The sequence below is a fragment of the Lethenteron reissneri genome, chromosome 38 (genome assembly GCF_015708825.2).
Source record: "Lethenteron reissneri isolate LAM-NWPU_2019-01 chromosome 38, ASM1570882v1, whole genome shotgun sequence".
NCBI lineage: Eukaryota > Metazoa > Chordata > Hyperoartia > Petromyzontiformes > Petromyzontidae > Lethenteron > Lethenteron reissneri.
In genome coordinates this window covers 9078191-9099547 of record NC_083816.1, presented here as the reverse complement: position 1 = coordinate 9099547, position 21357 = coordinate 9078191, and the positions used below count along the sequence as shown (strand labels likewise).

The 21357-nt window shown below is 46.1% G+C and overlaps 1 protein-coding gene across 4 annotated transcripts in view; it reads right to left on the bottom strand.

Moving 5' to 3' along the window:
• Nucleotides 1–21357, bottom strand: part of LOC133351784 (inositol 1,4,5-trisphosphate receptor type 1-like) — a 155555-nt gene that overhangs the window by 80253 nt on the left and 53945 nt on the right. For all 4 annotated transcript variants that reach the window (XM_061567301.1, XM_061567303.1, XM_061567302.1 and 1 more), the window contains 14 exons: nt 20792–20911; nt 19361–19570; nt 18234–18485; nt 15269–15413; nt 12318–12474; nt 11406–11608; nt 10540–10663; nt 7577–7631; nt 6716–6881; nt 6111–6305; nt 5279–5341; nt 4247–4384; nt 2803–2928; nt 454–654 (listed from right to left, as the gene is read on the bottom strand). In XM_061567301.1, the coding sequence (XP_061423285.1) occupies nt 454–654; nt 2803–2928; nt 4247–4384; nt 5279–5341; nt 6111–6305; nt 6716–6881; nt 7577–7631; nt 10540–10663; nt 11406–11608; nt 12318–12474; nt 15269–15413; nt 18234–18485; nt 19361–19570; nt 20792–20911 (2155 nt within the window). The remainder of the gene's footprint in view (nt 1–453; nt 655–2802; nt 2929–4246; nt 4385–5278; nt 5342–6110; nt 6306–6715; nt 6882–7576; nt 7632–10539; nt 10664–11405; nt 11609–12317; nt 12475–15268; nt 15414–18233; nt 18486–19360; nt 19571–20791; nt 20912–21357) is intronic.

Below are 21357 nucleotides of genomic sequence, written 5' to 3'. Positions count from 1 at the left end.
GCACGGTCCTAAGCAAGCGAACTTAATATAAAGGATTTAAAAACTATTTCTTTAGAACAGCTTTTTGCGTTTAGTTTGTTGTCCTTTCACCCCCCCCCCCCGCACTTACGATTAGCACGTTGCGAAAAAGTTCAGCGTACATACAGCATGGAAGAGCAGACCAAGTTCTCTCTCGAGCTCCCTCTAGCAGGTGGAGGTGCTTCCACCAGCAGCGACGTGCGCAAGCAATTGCAGGGATGTGCCACTCCCTTCAACATCACGCTTACAATGCTGCAGATTACGACGACACTGAAACGCAATCTGGGACAGAGCCAGGCGGCGGGAGTGGTGCTCGTCCTTGACCAAGCACTTTTGAAATTACGTCAATTTCTGAAATTCCCAAAACACACTGAGATGCAGGGCACGGGTGGGCTAGGAGAGATGGGCTGGTGGCACCTCCCCCCCTCCCCTCACCTCAGCCATCACCAGGTCTTGGCACTTCTTGTTGAACTTGCCCTCGGAGCGCACAACGGTCTGCAGGAAGCGCAGGTACTGCACGTGGCGGCCGTGCGTCTCGATGCTGCGCACAAAGTGCTGCACCACGCGGTCCGTCACCTCTCCGCACAGCTGCGTGTTGTTCAGGAAGATGGCCTGCATCGTGCACGCCTCCAAAAGCTGCAGTGAGGTCCAGAGGCACAAAAGGGAAGAGGAACGATGTTTTTTTTTTTACACAAAAAAGGAGCCCGGTACAGAGCACAAATCAAGATGCGTGGGGAGGAGGGGGGGTGGGTACAGAAATTCTATGGATCTCATTCCTGAACACTCTGCAGCTGGGTTTAAAGCAGGGGGGGGGGCGGCTTGCACCGTAATCAGGGAGGTGTGGGGGAAGGACAAAACTAAATACAAAAATAACTTTTGACAAATTCTTTTCAATCTCGAGGATGATAATGGTGACAAAGAAGATCGCCAAAGGGTGCAGAATGGATGCTTCATTTTGTGAAGACAGAGCGTGCGCGCAAGTGTTCAAAATGTAATTGAATTGCTTGGCCGAATCTCTTTTCAAGTAATTATTCAAATTCAATAACCTCCTGGAAGAGTGCCTTAAAACGGAGTAAAAGTTTCTAGGATACATTTTTAAAGGGTCCCCCTTTGTCAATCCCACTGCTGAATGAAGGCCTCCCCCCACATCGTGTCAGTCACGGGAATTGTTTGACCAGGCTGGCCTGTGCTTGATGGTTACAGTGGAGTGGTCCAGGACTGGTTCAGATAATCAGTCACCATTGCTGTTATCCATGGAATGGAATTGAACTCAGGTCACCCAGGTTAATAGCATACTAATGACAACCACTGCATAAAAAAAACCTCATCTTCCCAACTGCTTGAATAGTATGATAATTTGGGTCATGTGGATCTGACCTGGACCAAATATTCCAAACGGAAACCAGTTTGCCAAAAGGTGGTCCAGACCGTTCCCATGATCACCACAAATCTGGGAAAAAAAATGTCTTACATTTCACCAACATCTGAACTTTCACCCGACGTCCTAGTCTTTCTTTAACCACAAAGAACGCATGCTATTCGTTATACATTTGAAGTGCAATTGGTTACGACCGTTTGTACAAAGGAGAAACGTGATTATTTACACATTTACGACATGGCAGGTCTGCATTGCTGGATGTAACAGCGGGGATGAGGCCAATTTAATCAACAACCCAGTTTGGAGTTGTACTCACACAGAGTGGGGGGGAGGGGCAGTCAGTCATTTACAAACCACGGGGAACACCGTGGCACATTTGCGTTCCGGTGTGGACGAGGGGAAGCCGGGTGACGCTTACCCAAGGGAGTCCCCTGTTCCATTAACCTGCTTAGCACTTGATTACAAGGGAGGTCTTGGGTTTTGAATTAGTTTTGGGCGAACATTAATTATGGTCTTAAAAACGTGGAACAGATGATTAATTTGACAATGATGAGCTGAAAGAACAGTCCGGCTGGATGGGACATTTCGGCTTCAATCACTTACCCAATTTGAACCCGATTTTTCATTTTATGGTTTAGAGTTATGTAATTGCTCATTGCAGCTCGTCTCTATGACACCGTCTCCCCCGCATTGCGCGATAGAAAGTCGTTTCTGCACAGCGTCTGAAAGGTACTTTTAGTATTAATTGTCATTCATTTCTTGGTGACATTAATTGTTATTGCCACACCGCTTGACTGGCCAAAACGTACTTCCAAAGCGCATGCAGTAGAAAACTTGAGCAATGACGTGAACAATCTTGAAATGTTCATGATGTCGTCGTCCCCCTCCATTCCCCCCCCCACCCACCCCCCCACTGGCTGGAAGTTCCCAACTGGCCTATGACACGGCCCAGCCGCAGCACGTTTGCTAGGTTCGTGGTTCGAATCCAGTGGCCGCCCTGGTTACTACTGCAGGTATAATGGATGTATGTAGAACTTATTTTCACACCGTGCATAGCCAACCATGCTAAGCGGAGGTGTGGGGGAAAAGACAATAAAACGATAATGGTGCTACTACTAGCCATCTGCTTCAGTGGAAATTAAAAATATCCCCTTGACATCATTCACAAGAGCAGGCTCGTTTGTGTGCCGGCATCACGATCCACTATTGTCGAATTCGAAAATAACCCGCAAATCACTCAATTGGGATTTTACAATTAGCAAACATTGCCTCCCCACCCCCCCCCCTATTGGCAGACGAATGCCCTAGGAGGTGACATTCTGCCAACGAGACTAGCCTGGTCTCTTGAGGTCTTACCTGGTTTAAAATAAAACGAAATAAACTTGGACGCAATGCGCCAAACTCACCCCGGGGCTCAGGAAGAGATGCAGGTGTTTGTAGAGCAGTGCCTGGTTCTGTTGGTTTCCACTGCAGAAGTTTTGCAGGAACTCGTGGGCCAGCCTCATGATGTCATTCATTCGGAAGTCTTCTGCCTGTGTTTTTTTGCGTGCGTGTATGTAGAGATGGTAGGGAATGAAAATACAAGTTTACTTGGTTGTGGTAAAAGTGGTAAATGGTACTGCCCTGACATCACGAGCTCACTCCACTGCTGGCATGAGGGCCCTCTGTTCTTGGGAGGGTTCTGAAACCCACCCCCCCCCCCCATCGAGGCTATTTTGGGCCTCTTCCTCCACACTGACCAGATGTCTTGGAAGACGTGGGAATGGTTCTTAACCGCACCTTACGCGACTACTTTAACGGTTTCTTTCAATAGAAAATCTGTAACTCTGCCTGGAGGTTTCAGTGTCAAGTCCCACATTTATGTGGATTGTCTGTTGCCAGATAAATTCTCTGCGCAAGACCCATCAGGCAGAGGAAGCTGTGATGAAGTAACCTCGTCTGGCTTTTAACAAAATCAATTAATTAAAATTAAACGGATTCATAAGCTCAAGAAGCATTAGTCGAATATTGAGTAAAGAAACCAAATATTTTAAATCTCGCGTTACATGTGGACGGGTTCACATGAACAACCTCCAACCACTGGAAATCACAATGTTAATAGTCACAGATAAAATTATCACCTCCCTCTGACTGCACCCCCCCACCCTAAATCGACAATTGATCGAATTGCACGATGGACATGAGGGGCAGGCCCGATCGTCAAGAGGCCTTGCAAAAAAAGCAACCCGACGACAGACAACTCATCTTCTTGGTTCTTTCGGTAAAGTCACGTAAAAGGGAAATAATAAAATAATAAAAATAAAACATAATAAAATAATTCTCACGACGTTTTGGCCACAACACAAGCAGCCGTCCCTCAGGTGAAGAATAAAACACCACCAAGCTTGGAGCGTATATTTAAGCTGGGTTGGAGGGGGGAAGAAGAGCGCCTTGACAAAAGAATTTGCATATCAAGGAGGAATTTAGCATATTTATGGGAAATGCGTAGGAGGTGGGCGGGGGGTTTCAAAGTCATATTATGCCCGTGCATTATGCAGGATTAGCAGCATCAAAGGGAGGGCATGGGGGTAGCGTCATCTGGTCCAAGCCATGTGAGACTAGGCTCTAAGGAAAGCTGTCTCGGGTGTGGACCAATCAACTTCAAGGACAGTGCATACATTATCAGAGTTATGGTTTTTTGTTTGCATTATGACTGCACGTATTGCGGTCTATGCAAACATGACTCCTTGTTAAAAAGGTGTCAGTTTTGTTACCAGATAGCAGTGTAAAAAAAAACAATTATCAAAGGGAAGGAATGTTAATAGTATGTAGCCGACAAGAGACAAACGCAAACTGGAGAGCATCGCCAACCTTGGAGTAGGGTATCTCCAGCAGCTCCAGCACGACACTGTGCGCCCCCATGTTGCGGAGGAGCCGCTGCTGCTGCTTGCGGTTGCGCCGCCCACTCGAGCCGTCCTGTACGCACAGCTTGCTCAGCCGCTGCAGCACCTGCGGGGCGTGTGGGCGGGCAAGGGCGCGCGCAAGACTCGTGTACACGCACACCGCTGGGGACATAATATGACTTTGAAACCCCCCCCCCCCCCAGCCAACCTCCTACGCATTTTCCATAAATATGCTAAATTCCTCTTGATATGCAAATTCTTTTGTCAAGGCGCTCTTCTTCCCCCCCCTCCAAACCAGCTTAAATAGACGCTCCAAGCTTGGTGGTGTTTCATTCTTCACCTGAGGACGGCTGCTTGCGTTGTGGCCGAAACGTACGTGAGAATTAGTTTATTATGTTTTATTTTTATTATTTTATTACTTCCCTTCTACGTGACTTTACCGAAAGAACCAAGAAGATGAATCCCTGCAGTCACGAAAGCTTTAAATCGAAAAAATTCACACCACTGGGGTCGAGCGACGTTCGTCTTCGGTTCGTCTCTCTGCTATGAAAGGGTGGGGGGGCCCTCATTGCCCGCTACAGATTTTTTTGGTTTTTTTAAACAGGTAGGGTTATTGACGAATGGGTGGAGTTGTCCGTGCCGACGCAGCGTCAACATTTATCTTTGGCTACGTTAAGTAAAGGTTTTTTTTCGGTGTTTGATGTAGTAAAAAAAAACGTTATTATGGATAATATTGGTCGCCAAGTGTAGGTTACGTTCTATGTGGTCCATTCTTAGGTGTCCTATTGGATTTTTTTCCACTTGCCCATGCGTGGGGCTTCTATGGCAAACCCCTTCCACAGTGCCAAGATCTGCTGTGCCACCGCAAGACGCGATACACATAAACAACCCTTTTGTCAATCTACTGCGAGATGAGCCCCCCCCCCCCAACCACAAAGCTCATTGGGCAGGGAGCAGAAACATTAAATATTCCGGTGGCCTTTCAATGACAAAGTCTTACCTCTTGGATCGTGGTGTAGTTTTTGATGTTAGCCGACTTCGTATGTGAAGATTTGTCTGCAGCCTACAAAATATAAAGAGATATTTTTTTTATTTTGATTGCATTTGTTCGTAAACATTTCAGCGAGTCTTCATCAATTGCATCAGAGCTTAAGAAACTCACTTCATCATCGCTTAATTATTTTTTATTTAATGGCAATATGTTATTGAACAGAATACAATTACTCTTACAATACTCAAGGCATTCAAAAAAACAGATTCAAGCACGTTAAATTAGCAGCATGCAATTATGCATTTAACAATCACTGTTGGGTTGCCAGATGTTACAGGCAACAACATTATGGAGCACATCACATAAATAACTTTAAATAAAAAATAGATTCCATTGGAACCTCATTTTCCAGTAAAAAAATATGATAATTGGTTTTTTACCCTTGTATCTTTTTTTTCATTATGGCTGCAGGTATTGTGGTCTATGCAAACATGACTCCATGTAAAATAGGTGTCAGTTTTGTTGCCAGATAGAAGGGTAAAAAAACCAATTATCAAAAAATAGATTCCCACTCCATATTTATGAAAGCGAATAAATGAAGTCACGAGTCTTTATAATTTGCCCGCTGACCATGTCCAGTGTTCAATTACCAAGGTCAATGGAGGTCAGCCGGACACTTACGGAAGGTCACCGACTTCCTCAAATATTTGAAGCTCCACGTCCCGTGCAGGGTCCATTGATGCTACGTGCGCTGGAGAGTTAGCCCTCCACAAATACTCGTTTTAGCCGGTTCTGGGTTGGAGGATTCTGAAATGAGATTGGCAACTCTGCACTCACTCACCTGCGAGATGTCCCCATCGGTGCCCGGTCCAGACGGGCCCCCCAGGTCCACGCCACCCCCGCCGCCCTCCTCCTCCTCCTGCCACCCCTTGTGGACCCACAACTCAGACTTCTCCACCAGAAGGCGCAGCTGGTCCAGGTCGGTCTTGATCTGCTTGTAGTTCTCCACGTCCTGGCTCGTCACCAGCAGTTGGACCTGCCCAAGCACGAGAAGAGAGAGCGAGAAGGGGACGATACAAATTCAAATCCAAAACATGTTTTGGTATTAAAAAAAAAAAATCTTCCGGCACGATTCAATCCCATTCCCCAAACATTTTCCTATAGAGCCACACAAAAGGTGTGCTCACAAACAGCAGGAAGGCACAACTCCCATTATGCCGTGCATGAACGTCACACACAGCATGATGGGCGCTGTGCCTTGCACGCATGTCATGTGACCAGCACATTTAATGTACAATGCTCCGTCTTGGTTTGAGCCTCTTGGAAAAATAAAGGCGCATTACAAGAAGTTTTTATTTCTTCCTCTGCAACCCCTAAAGTGTCCAAACATTACAAGGGCTTCATTCAATCTGAAGCAGGTGGGTGGGGGGGGGGGGGTGAAATCACCTGCTTGAAGGCCTGCAGCACCTCCTGCCGCTGGCTGAAGTGCTTGAAGAGGAGGTGAAGGGCCCCCGAGACGAGGGGGGGGTAGTTGTGTAGTGTGAGGTGCAGCAGCACCCGCAGGAACATGCGGCCACCCTCCTCGTCCAGGTCCAGAGCCGCGTTCTCCTCCCTGCCAACCCCCACGACACCACAGAGGTGACGACACGAACCGCACACACGTGCATTTACAATTGCAGAAAATTGTTGGATGAATGTGATAGAATCTCTACGTGGAGGTGGCTCGGTACCGAGCCGGCGCCACCGATGCAGAGTTCGAATCCAGTATTCAGCTGCTTGGGATTTTAACCGGCTTCTCACGTGTGTCAAGGGCACTGGTCTTTGCCGCATCACAAACGACTATGTACAAAAATCTAATAAAATTCGTCCCACCCCCCCCCCCCCCCCCCACCATGTGTATGGCTGAAAAGGTCAGACGAATCTTGGCAGTGGTTCTGCAATCTTCGTCCACAGGAAAGATCACAGAACCAACCTTTATGCCATGGCATTACCCCCTCCATTAAACTATTTCTTATTTTATTATTTTCGTTAAGTGCACTACTCTGGTATAAAATAGTCTTGGGCCTTTTCAAATGTGACGGGCAACCTCGACTAGCTTGTGGGTCACACGTGCAGCCCTCCCCTTCAGCTCAGTAGGCCGCAAGCTTGGCATCATGCTTGTGCACTCGTCAGGATAGCAGGCTTCACCCATAGACACACTTAGACCAGGCCACAACGAGGGGCTCCAAAGGGGCGCAGGGTTACCCACCACCGATTTACACCGATGCGCTCATTTGCTGAAGGAGCAGTATATTCGAGTATACTTACACCCCATTAAACATGGCTTCCGCTTGGTCACTGATGCTTTCGAAATCCAAAACAGCTGTGGAGGGGGGGGGGGAAATTGCATTTAAAAATCAACAATAATCATCAACATGTCTCTCAAGCATGAAAGTTACTACCCAGAGAGAAAATAATGTAAACACTTGAGCAGCAGCAGCTGGTAATTGTTAATTTAATGTATTCCCATATTTTACATCCCACGTAAAAATCCCTTTGTGCTTCTAGGAACGTAAAATAAAATTAACTTCTGAAATGTTTAATTAAGCAAACACTTGTTGTAGACGCTATTCACCTAATTAAACATTTTTTAGAACGATTATTTTAAAACAATTGCATTCCTGCACTAGCTTTACAATTCCACGTGCCAATTACCACTTCAGCTCACCGATAAGCTGCAGAACAATTAAAGATAGATGCTTGGTGCGGTTTCAAATCCAATTGCTAAAACGTGGTTTAGTAATAGGTTTCTTACCCTTTCAACTGGTACAAAACTGACACCTTCATACAAGGGATCATGTTTGCAATAACCACAACACAAGCAGTCAAAATGCAAACAAAAAGAAACAACTCTGATAATGATATGCACTGTCCTTGAAGTTTATTGGTCCACACCCGAGACAGCTTTTCTTAGAGCCTAGTCTCCATTGGTGTTGGACCAGATGACGCTAAAAGGCATACAACTCAAAAACAAATCAACTTCAAGAACAGTGCATATCATTATCATTATCAGAGTTGTTTCTTTTTGTTTGCATTTTGACTGCTTGTGTTGTGGTTATTGCAAACATGATCCCTTGTATAAAGATGTCAGTTTTGTACCAGTTGAAAGGGTAAAAAACCTATTACTATATTTTGCCACTGGTAAAGGAGGTCTCATAGTGTAAAACGTGGTTGTTAAAGAGTTCTCCAACTTGCAGGTCAGCTGAGACAATAATTTGCACGTAAAAAAAACGCTCGTACACGTGGTAGTTTCATTTGCTTGGCCGTGTCAGGTGGAGACGGGTTTTACAACACAAATGTGGCGAGATCATTACATGGTCAAACCAAACGGCTAATTCATGAATCATAGCTTGATGACGTTTTGGCTGTATCAGTAAGTAGAGGTTTAACCATTAGTCGACCCCACATGGCATTAAGCAATTACAAATTCTAATATTTGACACTGGTTAATGCAGTGGCAAATCGTGAATGGAGTTTTGATTTAAAGCTTTCGTGACTGCAGGGATTCATATTCTTGGTTCTTTCGGTAAAGTCACGTAGAAGGGAAACAATAAAATATAGATAAAACAGTAAAAATTCTCACGACGTTTCGACTGCAACACAAGCAATCATCATCAGGTGTGAAATCCACAGCAAGAAAATTTGAAAAAAGTGGCTGTTTTTCCTAACATCAGCACCACGAAAAACCGCCACTTTTTTCAAATTTTCTTGCTGTGGATTTCACACCTGATGATGATTGCTTGTGTTGCAGTCGAAACGTCATGATAATTTTTATTGTTTGATATTTGTATTATTTCCCTTCTACGTGACTTTACCGAAAGAACCAAGAATAGTGAATGGAGTTGTGAGATGAACACATTACAAACAACATTTGCACACAAAAAAATGTACACACTTCGGTGAATATATCAATAAAAATTAACGACTTGATGCGTCGTTAAGCCTTTGCTCGACGGCACATCTCGCTGTGAATTGGATCAATCATCAAGCAACCGTGCCTTAAATTGGCACCAAAGTCATGGGCCATTTCACCTGGGAATCACCAATTTTAAGACCAAAATTAAAGATGTATTTTCAGACAGCGTGTGAAATTAACTCCAATGAAGCAGACATACAAAAGTACCATCAAGCAAAGCTTAGTTTTAAAATGTAGCCCTCTAATTTGGTGTGTATATTGTATATACCAATGGTTCCCAACACCTTTCTGGACCTATAGGCCACAGCCAACACCCAACATTTACGGAAAGTCACCATTTCGGAAAAATATTATGTTCCGTGGAATCACAGTATCTGTGCCAGTTCTGTAGACCACTTCCCACAGCCTCGAAACCACCGTTTCAGATTCTATTGTTTATATAACGTTTTTGGTTATCAATCACTGCACTGCATAAAAGTGATTATCTCAAATTCCCCTTTTGTTCTGGCGTTGTGAGATGCACTGCATTTGTAGGAAGACCGAGTATTCTCATAAAATAAAACACGTGGCTTCACATGGAAGACTGCCGCCTCCCTCCACCCCTCTGTTCATAAACTCAAGGATTAATTATGCCAGATTTGAAGCTTTCGTGACTGCAAGGATTCATATTCTTAGGTTTTTTCAGTAAAGTCACATAGGTAAAACATTAAAATTAATAAAAGTTAAATAAAATAAAAATAAAAATCACGACGTTTCGGAGGCAACACAAGCTTCCGTCTTCAGGTGGAACCGTCACAGCCACGACAGCTGTATCAAGTAAATGAGAGATTACAAGAGCTACCACTCCGTATATTTTACTTTTATTAATTTTAATGTTTTACCTACGTGACTTTACCGAAAAAAACCTAAGAATATGCTTGGAACATTGCCTGCCACTGTTAGCCGTGGTGGGGAATCGAGCTTGATCATCTCGTGATTTACACCCACGGTGTGCTTTCCATTGTCACCACTCTCCTTGCTATATAGTGTAGCCTACTCCACGATTATACATTGCGGCGATGTGACCCAAACATCAATTAAATCTACTTCTAGATTTGAAGCTTTCGTGACTGCAAGGATTCATATTCTTAGGTTTTTTCGGTAAAGTCACGTAGGTGATACGTGACTTTACCGAAAAAACCTAAGAATATTAATTATGCCATTTTTTTATTCTTTCAGAGCTGCATCCATTGCTTTCTGGTATTAATGGAGGCGTCATGATGGGATTCCCATCAGGGGGGGGGGGGGGACAGATCTGGGGGTGGTGTTGACTTACGTGCAGCAGGGGCTCTCTGGCCACTGTCAGTGCTCACTACTCTTGTGCTGCTCTCGTCAAACTCTTGCTTGAAGATCGAGAGGAGGCACGAGATGCGATAGTCGAGACGCACGTTCAGGATGAACTGGATGGGGGGGGGGGGGCAGCGTGCACACGCGTACGCACATAAATTCAGATAATAGAACAATTCATCTTCTTGGTTCTTTCGGTAAAGTCACGTAGAAGGGAAATAATAAAATGAAAAATAAGCAAAATAATATGATAAAATATAATTTTATTATATTAAAACATAATAAAATAATACTTTATTATTATTATTTTATTTCCGTTCTACGTGACGTCACGTAGAAGGGAAATAATAATAAAAATGAAACTTAATAATAGAATAATTTTTTATTATATTATTTTATTATGTTTTTTATTATCATTTTATTATTTCCCTTCTACGTGACTTTACCGAAAAGAACCAAGAAGATGAATCCCTGCAGTCACGAAAGCTTTAAATCGAAATAGAACACTTATTTTGTTTCCTCAATAACGCTTTAATCCACACAACTTACCCACAGAAAACCAAGAGTAAACAGCACAGCGTAATTGATCGACTTTCACATTCGCATGACACAACAAAGCACATTGTTATCCTTAAGAGCGCCATCAAGAATTGAAATGATGATTCGTTACATGCCCAGTGCTCTGCACTAAACCCAACAGCAGCACTCGCTAATAATAACTCGTTTAAACCAGACTTTTCAGGAGGGTCCTATACAATGGAGATATTTGGACCAACACCAACTACATTGTATGTTATTAGCTATGGGAGGAAAGCAGCAGGGGAGGAAGGGGGGGGGGGAAAGAACGACCAGTACCTGCAGGATCTCGATGACCTTGCGTTTGGTGTCCATCACGATGAGGCTCTCCGAGTGAAGCTCTCCAGCAGCGCCCACCGCCTTGCTTTCCACGTCCGGTGTGTCCGATCCGCCGGAGAACACCTCCCCGCCCATCACCACCTGGGACATCATCTCCCCCACCTCGTGGATCGAGCGCATCACCCGGCTGCTGCTGCTGCTGGCTGTGGGGCAGCCGTAGGGGATTCGCGACACAAAGAACCAAGACGTGGTACGGTGAAGAGAGCACCCTATTAAACGCACCAGAGGTTGATGTGGCCAGCGCCACGCCCGACCACCTTGGTCTCCCCAGTGTTGATATATATGCACACACACCGCACCAGGTACTCATTTGACGCGCAGTCAAACTGTGGGAGGGCACACAGAACCGGTTCTGATATTCGTCACGAATGTTAGTCACAAGCGGGAATCACACTCGGGTGGCCATGTATGTAGTACAGATGTGGTAACTACTACACTACTGCTCCTCACAATCTCGCACATGCATTTACGAGGACATATGCACACACATCTATATATATAGACATGCCACACATTTTTAAAAATATATTTCTATACAAATTGTATTCCAGAGGACAGTACACAGAAGGCAAAGATATATATCCACACAAACACACATCATAGTCAAAGTGATGTATTTCTCAAACTAACATTGGAGGTGGTGCCTATCTCCTGTTTACGGGCCTGAGCCAGTGGTGGTAGAACACACATTTTTGTTGGCGTCGGTGCGTGCTCTCCATCGGACAACCACTGTCGAGATTCCCCCCCCCCCCAAAACGTGGTACCTTATTTATCCAACAGGTAAACAATGACGGGCCGGGTACGTATATAGAGGGAAGAAAGAGCGTGCAACCTCGACTTGAAAGCGCCTACCCGAGTGGCCGGCAGCCGCCCCGTCCACTGGCGCACAGGACGCCTGCCGTGGCGCCGGCACGGAGTCGAGGATGGCCAGCAGAGTCCTGGTGAGCCGCAGCAGGTCGCTGAAGCTGTAGAAGCCAAAGTAGATCAGCTGCCGAGCCAGGCTCACGACCTGCACAGCCGCCACGACAACGAAAACAAAGTTAAGTAGCGTCTAATTGCAATGGCATTAAGATTTCTTAGAATTTTTTTTTTAAACATCCATACGGAGGGTTAGGGAAACACCACACATCTGTGAAAGAGCTTCATAAGCTCTTAGGGGATCCCTGCAGTCTAAATAAAGATTGATTCTGAAGAGAGGGTGCAACACCGTGGGCACAGCCCGAGACGAAGCAATTGGGGCGCGGCACCAAATAAACGAGCCCCAGGGAAAGGCAGAGGCAGCATCAACGGAGCCCCCCAGGACATCGTCTGGGGGACCAGAGCTAATTCAGCAAATTGGTGAAATAATACCAAGAAGCAAAAGGCACATGCCCATCCGAGCTGATGTGGGGGGGGGAACCTACAAAAACCTGTGCTTCGGCCTAGTCCAATAATGGTCCAAATTCACGCGATTGAAGTCGACTCGGCCCTGGCCCCACTCAAGGGGGTTGTTGCCGGTCGGGACCACCTGGGGTGGGGGAATGCTACTTTATCATTTGCACCGTTGGCATTTGTCCAACATGGACAAAAACCCGTGTGTATATAAACACTTGTTTTACACTTACACACTAATACTATTTGGTTATTTAGGTCAAATCACCTACGTGACTTTACCGAAAGACCCAAAGAGTATGGATTCCTGCAGTCACGAACGCTTCAAATCAAGATTACACACTAATGTTATATTCTGTAGATATTTAATAAAATAATTTTGTTCAGAACGATATTCTCTTTCAAATAGACGATGCTAACCTTGAATTCAAAATTCCCACCCCCCCCCCCCCCCCGTCACAAAAACTAAAATCGCAGTGACCACACGATCATAGATTTGTGCTCAAGAACTAAACTGCTGTACGAAAAACATGGTTAGCTTAGCATTTGCTACCCTGGTTGGCAACAATAAACTACGTTGGGCCAAATGCTCAAGGACCAAGGGTTACACCGGCACCTACGGATGGAGACAACATCGACCGCGCAAACCCATTTCGTGTATTTTTTTTTTACCGAGCAAAAAAATATCTTCACCTCAGCCCATCTGTATAAATGGCACTGTAGACAGTATTCCCTCACTTGTCACGATTTTGGCAAACCGCAAATCGCATCTGGAACACTACACGACTGCATCGAGATAAAGAAAGCGAAGAGATAAAGTGATGAGAGAAAATGCGATGCGAGAAAATTACGAGATGAAGTGATGATATGAAAGTGCTGGAGGACTTCTGTAAGCGTCGATTTAAAGCTTTCGTGACTGAAGGGATTCTTCACCCGAGGACGGCTGCTTGCGTTGTGGCCGAAACGTCGTGAGAATTGTATTTTATAATGTTTGATTTTTATTATTTCCCTTCTACGCGACTTCACCGAAAGAACCAAGAAGACATCTGTAAGTATTAAAAATATCTGCAGACGTTGCACACACTATTATCGTAGGCCGCAAAATTTGCTACCTCACGAGCATCTCCGGAATGTATCTCTTACGAATAATGAGGGAATGCTGTACTACTTTGAGACTCGCGTTAGATGGGATCATTTTAGCACAACGTCATTCCACAACAGCAATGGTGTCCGCTGGGCGTCCTGACGGAAATGTGAGGGTCTCCCACAGGGGAAAACAGAGGCTTCAAATCACGGTCACAACATCCCAATCTCAGCGAAGACCATCGGTTGCGACCCAACAACCCTTTCGCCCGAGCACACGGTCGACATTTGTCATCCGAGCGCGCAGAACGACATTTCTCAATGGCTGGGCGAGAGACGGCTGTTCGTTTAGCGCGTGCAATGAAAACAATCAGCGGCGTCATGACCTGCAGGAGGAAAAAGAGCCGTTCTGAATCCACCACCGTACAAAGATATCTTATAACTTTTTTTTTTAACACTTTGATTCAATGTGAAAAAGAGCGAGTTTTTAAAATGTCAATTTCAACGTGGAATGCTGGCACAGTGGTTTGAACAATGTTCTACAAAACTAGCGACTTGAGTTCCGTTCCCCGCCGTGGCTAACATCAGGTTACGAGCGATATCTAAACTGGTCCTGGGCACAAACCCCCAATGCCGACCCACATTGAGCGACGTGGCAAAGTACGATTAACAAAAGCCCCATGAATGTCAAGCTGTAGGTAGGCCTTCATGAAGCAGTAGATTGATCAAGCGGTGCAAATACATCTGCAGTTTTAAACACTGCAATGGTGACATTTGGGGTGGAAGGGGGGGGGGGGGGAATCAAAAAGTACCTACAGCACCAATGCATCTTCAAAACCCTTTCACAAACCAAAATACAACTTCAAATCCCAAAAAGAAAAAATAAGTGTTTTCACAATGCAAAAATCTATGTATACGTGACCTTTTTAAATACCACAGGACCCACTAATATGGGGTGCCGTGGCAGCAAGATGATAAATCCCTCGCCTGGTATACAGGAGGTCGTGGATTCGATCCTGACCCCGATGCCTGTACATGTGGAGCTTGCATCGTCTCCCTGTGCTAACGTGGATTTTTCACCAGCTCCTCCAGTTTTCCCTTCATTTAAAATGATGCTTTTGGAATATTTGGCTGCTATTTCCAAATAAGTCACTTTGTTGAGCTATCATTTGTGGCCAGGTCACTTCAGAAAAGGGAGTTGTATATAGCTCAGTTGGCCTCAGAGTAAAAGAAAATGTTTTTGTAGAGAGTAAAAAAAAAAATATTCAGTTTGTGCTCAAAGCACCACACGGCGAAGAGAAACGATGTCCCAAGGATGAGCGACGTCCACGTTGGAACCCGAGCGGCACCTCGAAGGTGAGCTTGTTCTTCTCCTGGTCGGCAAAGGGCAGCACCTGCCCCAGGACCTCGCGCAGGTACTCGTCCACGAAGGCGATGGTGCGAGCAAACTTGGGCTTCGCGTCGTCGTGCACCGAACCACTGCCCGAGTCATAACTGCGTGGACGTGGGGAGCAACGCGGCGGAGGTGAACATCTGATGCAATGTATGTTATCACAACAGTGCGGTTCAGGTGAACGTCTGATGCAACGTACGCTACCACAACAGTGCGATTCAGGTGAACGACTGCTGCAATGTACGTTACTACAACTGCAACATGATTCGGGTAAACAACTGCAATGTTACTACAACAGAAGCAGCTACCGTTATAATGTTCACAACTGGTACCACAACATATTGCAACTACTACTATTGCTTCCTGCTGCTCCATCTGCCATATTCTCCAGATTATGGTCATCGTAGTAAGAAGCCGATTATCTAGGACCTTGGTAAAAAAGAAAAGTCAAATGTTTCTCCCCAAAACAACAATTCAGATTTTTTTTTCAGCCAAGGGTTGGAAACCATTTTTTTTTTAATGATGGACATAATGTGGGAACCGTGGAGCAGAGGTCGCAAAGGGGTTTTGATTCCATACCCGGCCCCGTATCCGGCCCCGTACCCGGCCGCACCAGGGTCACAAACGGGTACCCGTACCCGGCCGGGTACAGGTATCGGGTACCTGATTGCGACCTCTGGGATGAAGCCATGTTGCAGGTGCGGGTAGGTTGATTCTAGGAACTTGAATTGTGAGAAGAGACAAGACGTTGGGAAATGAGTGACAAACAGTTACTCACCAGTGACTCACGGCCTACCCGTACCCGGCTGCACCAGGGTCGCAAACGGGTACCCGTACCCGGCTGGGTACGGGTAGCCGGGTATCGGTAGGGTACGGGTACCCGGTTGCGACCTCTGCCATGGAGGGCAAATCGAGTCTTTGCAAACAGGTACACTGCCATCAAGGAGGAGGCACACCCTGGGAAAGAAACCCCTTGAGAACAAAAATCCACAACACAAGCACCTCCCCCCAATCTAGCACTTGGGTGACTTCGTGCAATTTTGATACTGCCAAATTATAAATAAATAGGACTTCTCAGCTTTCTGCCGAGGTAAAACGGTCAACTGGCAGTATAAAGTTAAACGTTTATTCAAATCATCCATCACAGCGAGAAACATTTGGTGCTCGTGTCAGCACTGTCAAACACAATGAACACTGGTGGGTTTTTTCTTATTTCCTGAAATTTGACAAATTTGCACTCCTGCAATTGGGTTTCCAGTAAAAGCCCCATGTCTTCACACCAACATTGTCCAAGAGTGCGGTTAAAATAAAAACACCACCACCACCACCACAAGTTCACCGCGAAATATTAGAACCCCATGCTATATGCTATTCATATAGCATCTGAATATAATTGTATTTTTATATTCTGTACAATGCAAGTAGAACTTCTTTCGCACCATAAGTAGCCAAAACATGCTAAGTGTAGGTGCGGGGGAAGGACAAACTAGGCACAAAAATCCGTTTTAAATAAAGTAGTTTTCAATCTAGATTTTAAACTGTGCAGCCCCAGTGGCTGACTAATACGAGAAGGAAGATTGTGCTAGAGACGGCCACAGGAGGTACATCTGAAAGGATGCGATGCAATGACCGTCAAAAATAATAATGATAAGCAAGGGCGAAGCGATTAATAATAATTAGGCCACTTGTATATCCAGGAAATGAGCCTCTCAGGAGGGGCTCTGCATTGGGATGTTTTGTTAATTCTATTCATGAGAATGTGGCTTCATGTGCAAGGCAACTGAGGGCACCTGGACAAAACCCAGTATGGGTAGAACGGAGGAAGGATGGCCATATCGGCAGCAGACTGAAGCAGCAGGATGGGCAAAACCAAACTAAAAATGTAAACGGTTTATTTTACACCAAGGGCAACTTCTCCGCATGCAAGGGCTATTTTAAACGTTGACAACAAAATACGGCCAGCGTTACACACTCTGGTCATTGATAAATGTGCAGGTTTGCAAGTGATAAAATAAGAATGGTAATGGAAGCAGCTCGATGCAATGTTCTATCCGTTTGCTCTTCAGTCTGCAACACTTTTGTATTCTTAGATGAATGCAAGGCAGAGCTCTACTTAGCACATGAGCCGGGGGAGGGGGGGGGTTGTCAGTACAACCGTCGGTGGCAAATTTGGTCAGAATCCATCATGGGTAGCATCCACCATGGGCAGAAAAGTCCAGCATACATATGTTTTGTTTACGGTTTGGATGCATTTAAATATCCGATAGAAGTTTTTTTTAACCAAAACAATTTTCTCTATCAAACGAATCAGAATCTTTATCCTGGAGAAATCCGATGAGCTATGAAGATCTTTTTCAGTTAATTTTGCTTTGATGCATATTGGTGATATGCTTCAAGAAATGAATTGTTAGCATTTACCACGCTATTTGGTACCGACGAGGCTTTTTTGGCAACCAATGGTTCAAGCATCCAGGGAGCAGATAGAGCAATTCACAGAGTACATTCGATTTTCAGCCGAGCAAAGTCCCAAACCGAGGCCACCTAATATTTGCCGATGTATAACCCTGGCTTTGCATTCCAATGACATCACCTGTATAATGTCGTTCCACAACAACGGCCTAACAAACAACGGCCTAACAAACAAAAAGGTCACATCCCATCTCAGTGACGACCTTTAACAGCTGCGCAACCCGACAACCTTTCATGCGAGCGCATTTCCGGTTGGCATCTTTCACCCCTGGTGTGCACGACGGCATTTATTAACAGCCGGGGAAAGGAGGGGTGGGGGGGGAGGCGGGGGGGGGAGACGTTCGCTCATGTGCGGCGCGCACGACAAAAACATCTGGCGTTAACGTTCCCCTTAACGAAGGCTGCGCACGTCCATACCGGTGTGCACGGGGGGTAGGGGGCGCGGCACTCACTCGTCCACTGTGACCTTGGAGGGGATCTCCGACCAGAGCCGCGCGTACTTGACCGGGGTCACGGGCTCTTGGGGGTCGCGGTCCACGTGCATGTGCAGCATGAGGCGGCAGAAGGAGGCGCGCAGGTCAAAGGGCAAAGACTCGTCGGCCATGCAGCGCTGCAGGAGGCCCACGTCCAGCTGGCCAGACACGGCATTGATCGCCAGGTACTGGCGGTCCAGGCACATCCGCGAGAAGAGGTTTAACTGGTACCTGTGCACGATACAGAGATCGAGAGAGTGTCAGGATTTGTGAGGTTCAACATTCACACCCGAGAGACTCCAAAATCCGGTATCAAGGAGGGGCACACATAGCTGCTGGAAAACTCTCGTGCTACAATAAAAAAAGACAAATGCAAAGATCCCCTGTATAGTCTTAACAGACTGTTGGGGCAAGTGTTATACATGAGCACCTATGAAAGCTGGCATGGCACATGAGGGGGTGGTGGTGGCCAGCACCACAATCACAGAGACAGACACTCCCCCAAATATGCACAGATGCTATTCAGAGTATGCACACAGACACCATGCATGTGTAATGTGAGGACATATCCGGGTTGCTGTTGGATTACACCTGCTACGATGATTGGCTCTGCCGGTCCTGGCCCATAGCCAATGGGGAGAAGTCTAGGGGCGTGGCCCTGACGTAATGGGAAGGTGACAGCTGTAAGTAGAGGATTGGTTCTGCTGGCTTTAGCCACAGTCAATGGTGGGACGAGTCAGGGGCGTGGTTCTGGGAGCGTACCATGGAGTCTGGAAGATTCCATAGAGGCTAACCAGGATTGGTGGAAATGTACCACGTGACCCGGGTATTAAAAGGGGTGGAGACAAACACGTGGTCAGAACTGGAACGAACGAAGGGAAGAGGCCACACGAGAGCGGGGGTCCAGGCAGCCACGTGGCTACGCGCGTCTCTCTCTTTCTATGCCTCTCACGCTGTCTGTCAGGCAGCGTGAAGGAGTGTTGTAATGAAAGACGAATAAAGACCGGATTCCAGAAGTCGCTTCAACGACCTTTATTACACATGGTAGACACGACACACACTACACACAGATGTACCAATCGCAGTCACGCCGGCTGCATGCTCACCGGAAGTAGGTGAGCACCGCTTGGTCGTCCTCAGAGCCCTCCCTCGCCTCCTGCGCCAGCTCGCGGATACTCTTGCAGCGCGACAACTTCTCGGCGTCGAACCACATGAGCCAAACCTCCTCCTCCTCCTCCTCTTCCTCCTCGCCGACAGACAGGTGGCTGTCTCCGCACAGGTCGGTGTCCGAATCACCACGCGGAGGCAGCAGCAGCCTGGGATCGGTGGGGCGCAAGATGTTGCAGTGTATGGCGGATACTTAGATTGAAAACTCATTTCTTTACAACTGATTATGGTATTGAATGTTCTCCTTTCCCCTGTACCTCCCATCAGGGTGGTTTGGCGACGTAGGGTGCAAAAGAAGTTCAACATACATACCGCTCCCCCCCCCACCCTCATCCATCCCCCTCCAGCGAAGCTCACCCAACCCTTACTGGACATCTGAAAAAAAGCTTCATAACTGATCAGATTCCTCCAAACGAAATAATTTCGGATTCTGAAGCTCTTATAATCTTGCTCATAGTTGAGAAAGTTTTCTACTCGATTACAACTTTAAGTGCCGTTTGTTGCTTGCCGCTTGACGTTCTGAGCAGGTGCTCAGCGACTTGTTAAAAATATATAAAGGCACGCAATGGGTGCAAGTGCACTGAATGGCAAGGCCAGGGGGAGGGTTTGGTTGGTATGGCAGGAGAGACTGGAGTCGCGAGTTCAAGGCTTAATAAAGATCAGTCGTCAATTGTTACCAATCATTCGATCAAAACCAACAAAATAATGATTATACTCACCGATTTTCAAATAATCCCATGAAATCAATAATCACAACCGATTTCCTATTATCAAATCGTCATTCACCCATCTTCACCATCATCACCAGTCTTCTATTATCTAGCACCATCCATCATTAAGCCAGCACCTCGCCACCAAGTTCCATCATCCATTTGGGATTAGTAAAATGCATTCTATCTCGACCACTGAAAAAAAAACCTGTTGTCCCCATCATCGCAAGTGGGCATTTCCACTACAACTCAGGTCTTCAAATGCAGAGGGGAGCACCAGCCAATTCTCATTTCAGTACGAAGATGACACACTTTAAACTTATCATGCAAGTGCTCAAGTTGCGTGACGTACATCGCTACTCCTCTGAAAATGGTTAATTACGCATTGTAAAACAAAAACATTCTTGGTTCTTTCGGTAAAGTCAAGTAGAAGGAAAATAATAAATAATAAAAAATAAAACATAATAAAATAATTCTCACGACGTTTCGGCCACAACGCAAGCAGCCATCTTCTACGTGACTTTACCGAAAGAACCAAGAAGATGAATCCCTGCAGTCACGAAATCTTTAAATCGAAAAACATAAGCTACAAGGCAAAACTGCACACACACTGCACCAAGCCGCACGCGATCTTGTGGCTGCCGTTATGAGCTCACTCACTTTGTTTCGATTAGCAGGTCGGCGTTGGCTGGGTTCAGTACGGCCTTGCAGATGAGCTCCTGGGTGATGGGGATGGCCGTTTGGTTGGACACGCAGAGGTCCGACAGGTAGTCCAGGAACCTGCAGCACATTAACGACTCCCCAACATTAAAATCAAACCATTGCCTCAGCAGTATTTTTGCGGGCACATTTTCTAATATGGCACACATTAGAACATGACACCGACACAATTGGCCTACTCTTTTCGAAAAGCATCACGGGATATTTAACGGTCACCGAAGCAGACGGCACATTTTATGGGCAATACACCCGCAGGAATAACCAGGGCAGCCTGCCAGATTTGAACCAGGAACCTCTGCAAACAAGCGGCGAACCCGCTACCGCTGGGCAACGTTGTTTTTTGGCACGTTGTCCGAACTTTGGCACCACATGGAGCTTTAACTTCCCTGCAACGCAAAGTCCTCGCACTTTACAACGTGCGGTCCATGGTGGTGAGACGCCAACTACCTCACCTCTGTATTTGGAGTTTGAATGTTTCTCTCCCCATCGGTGGTCGTGTGCACTTT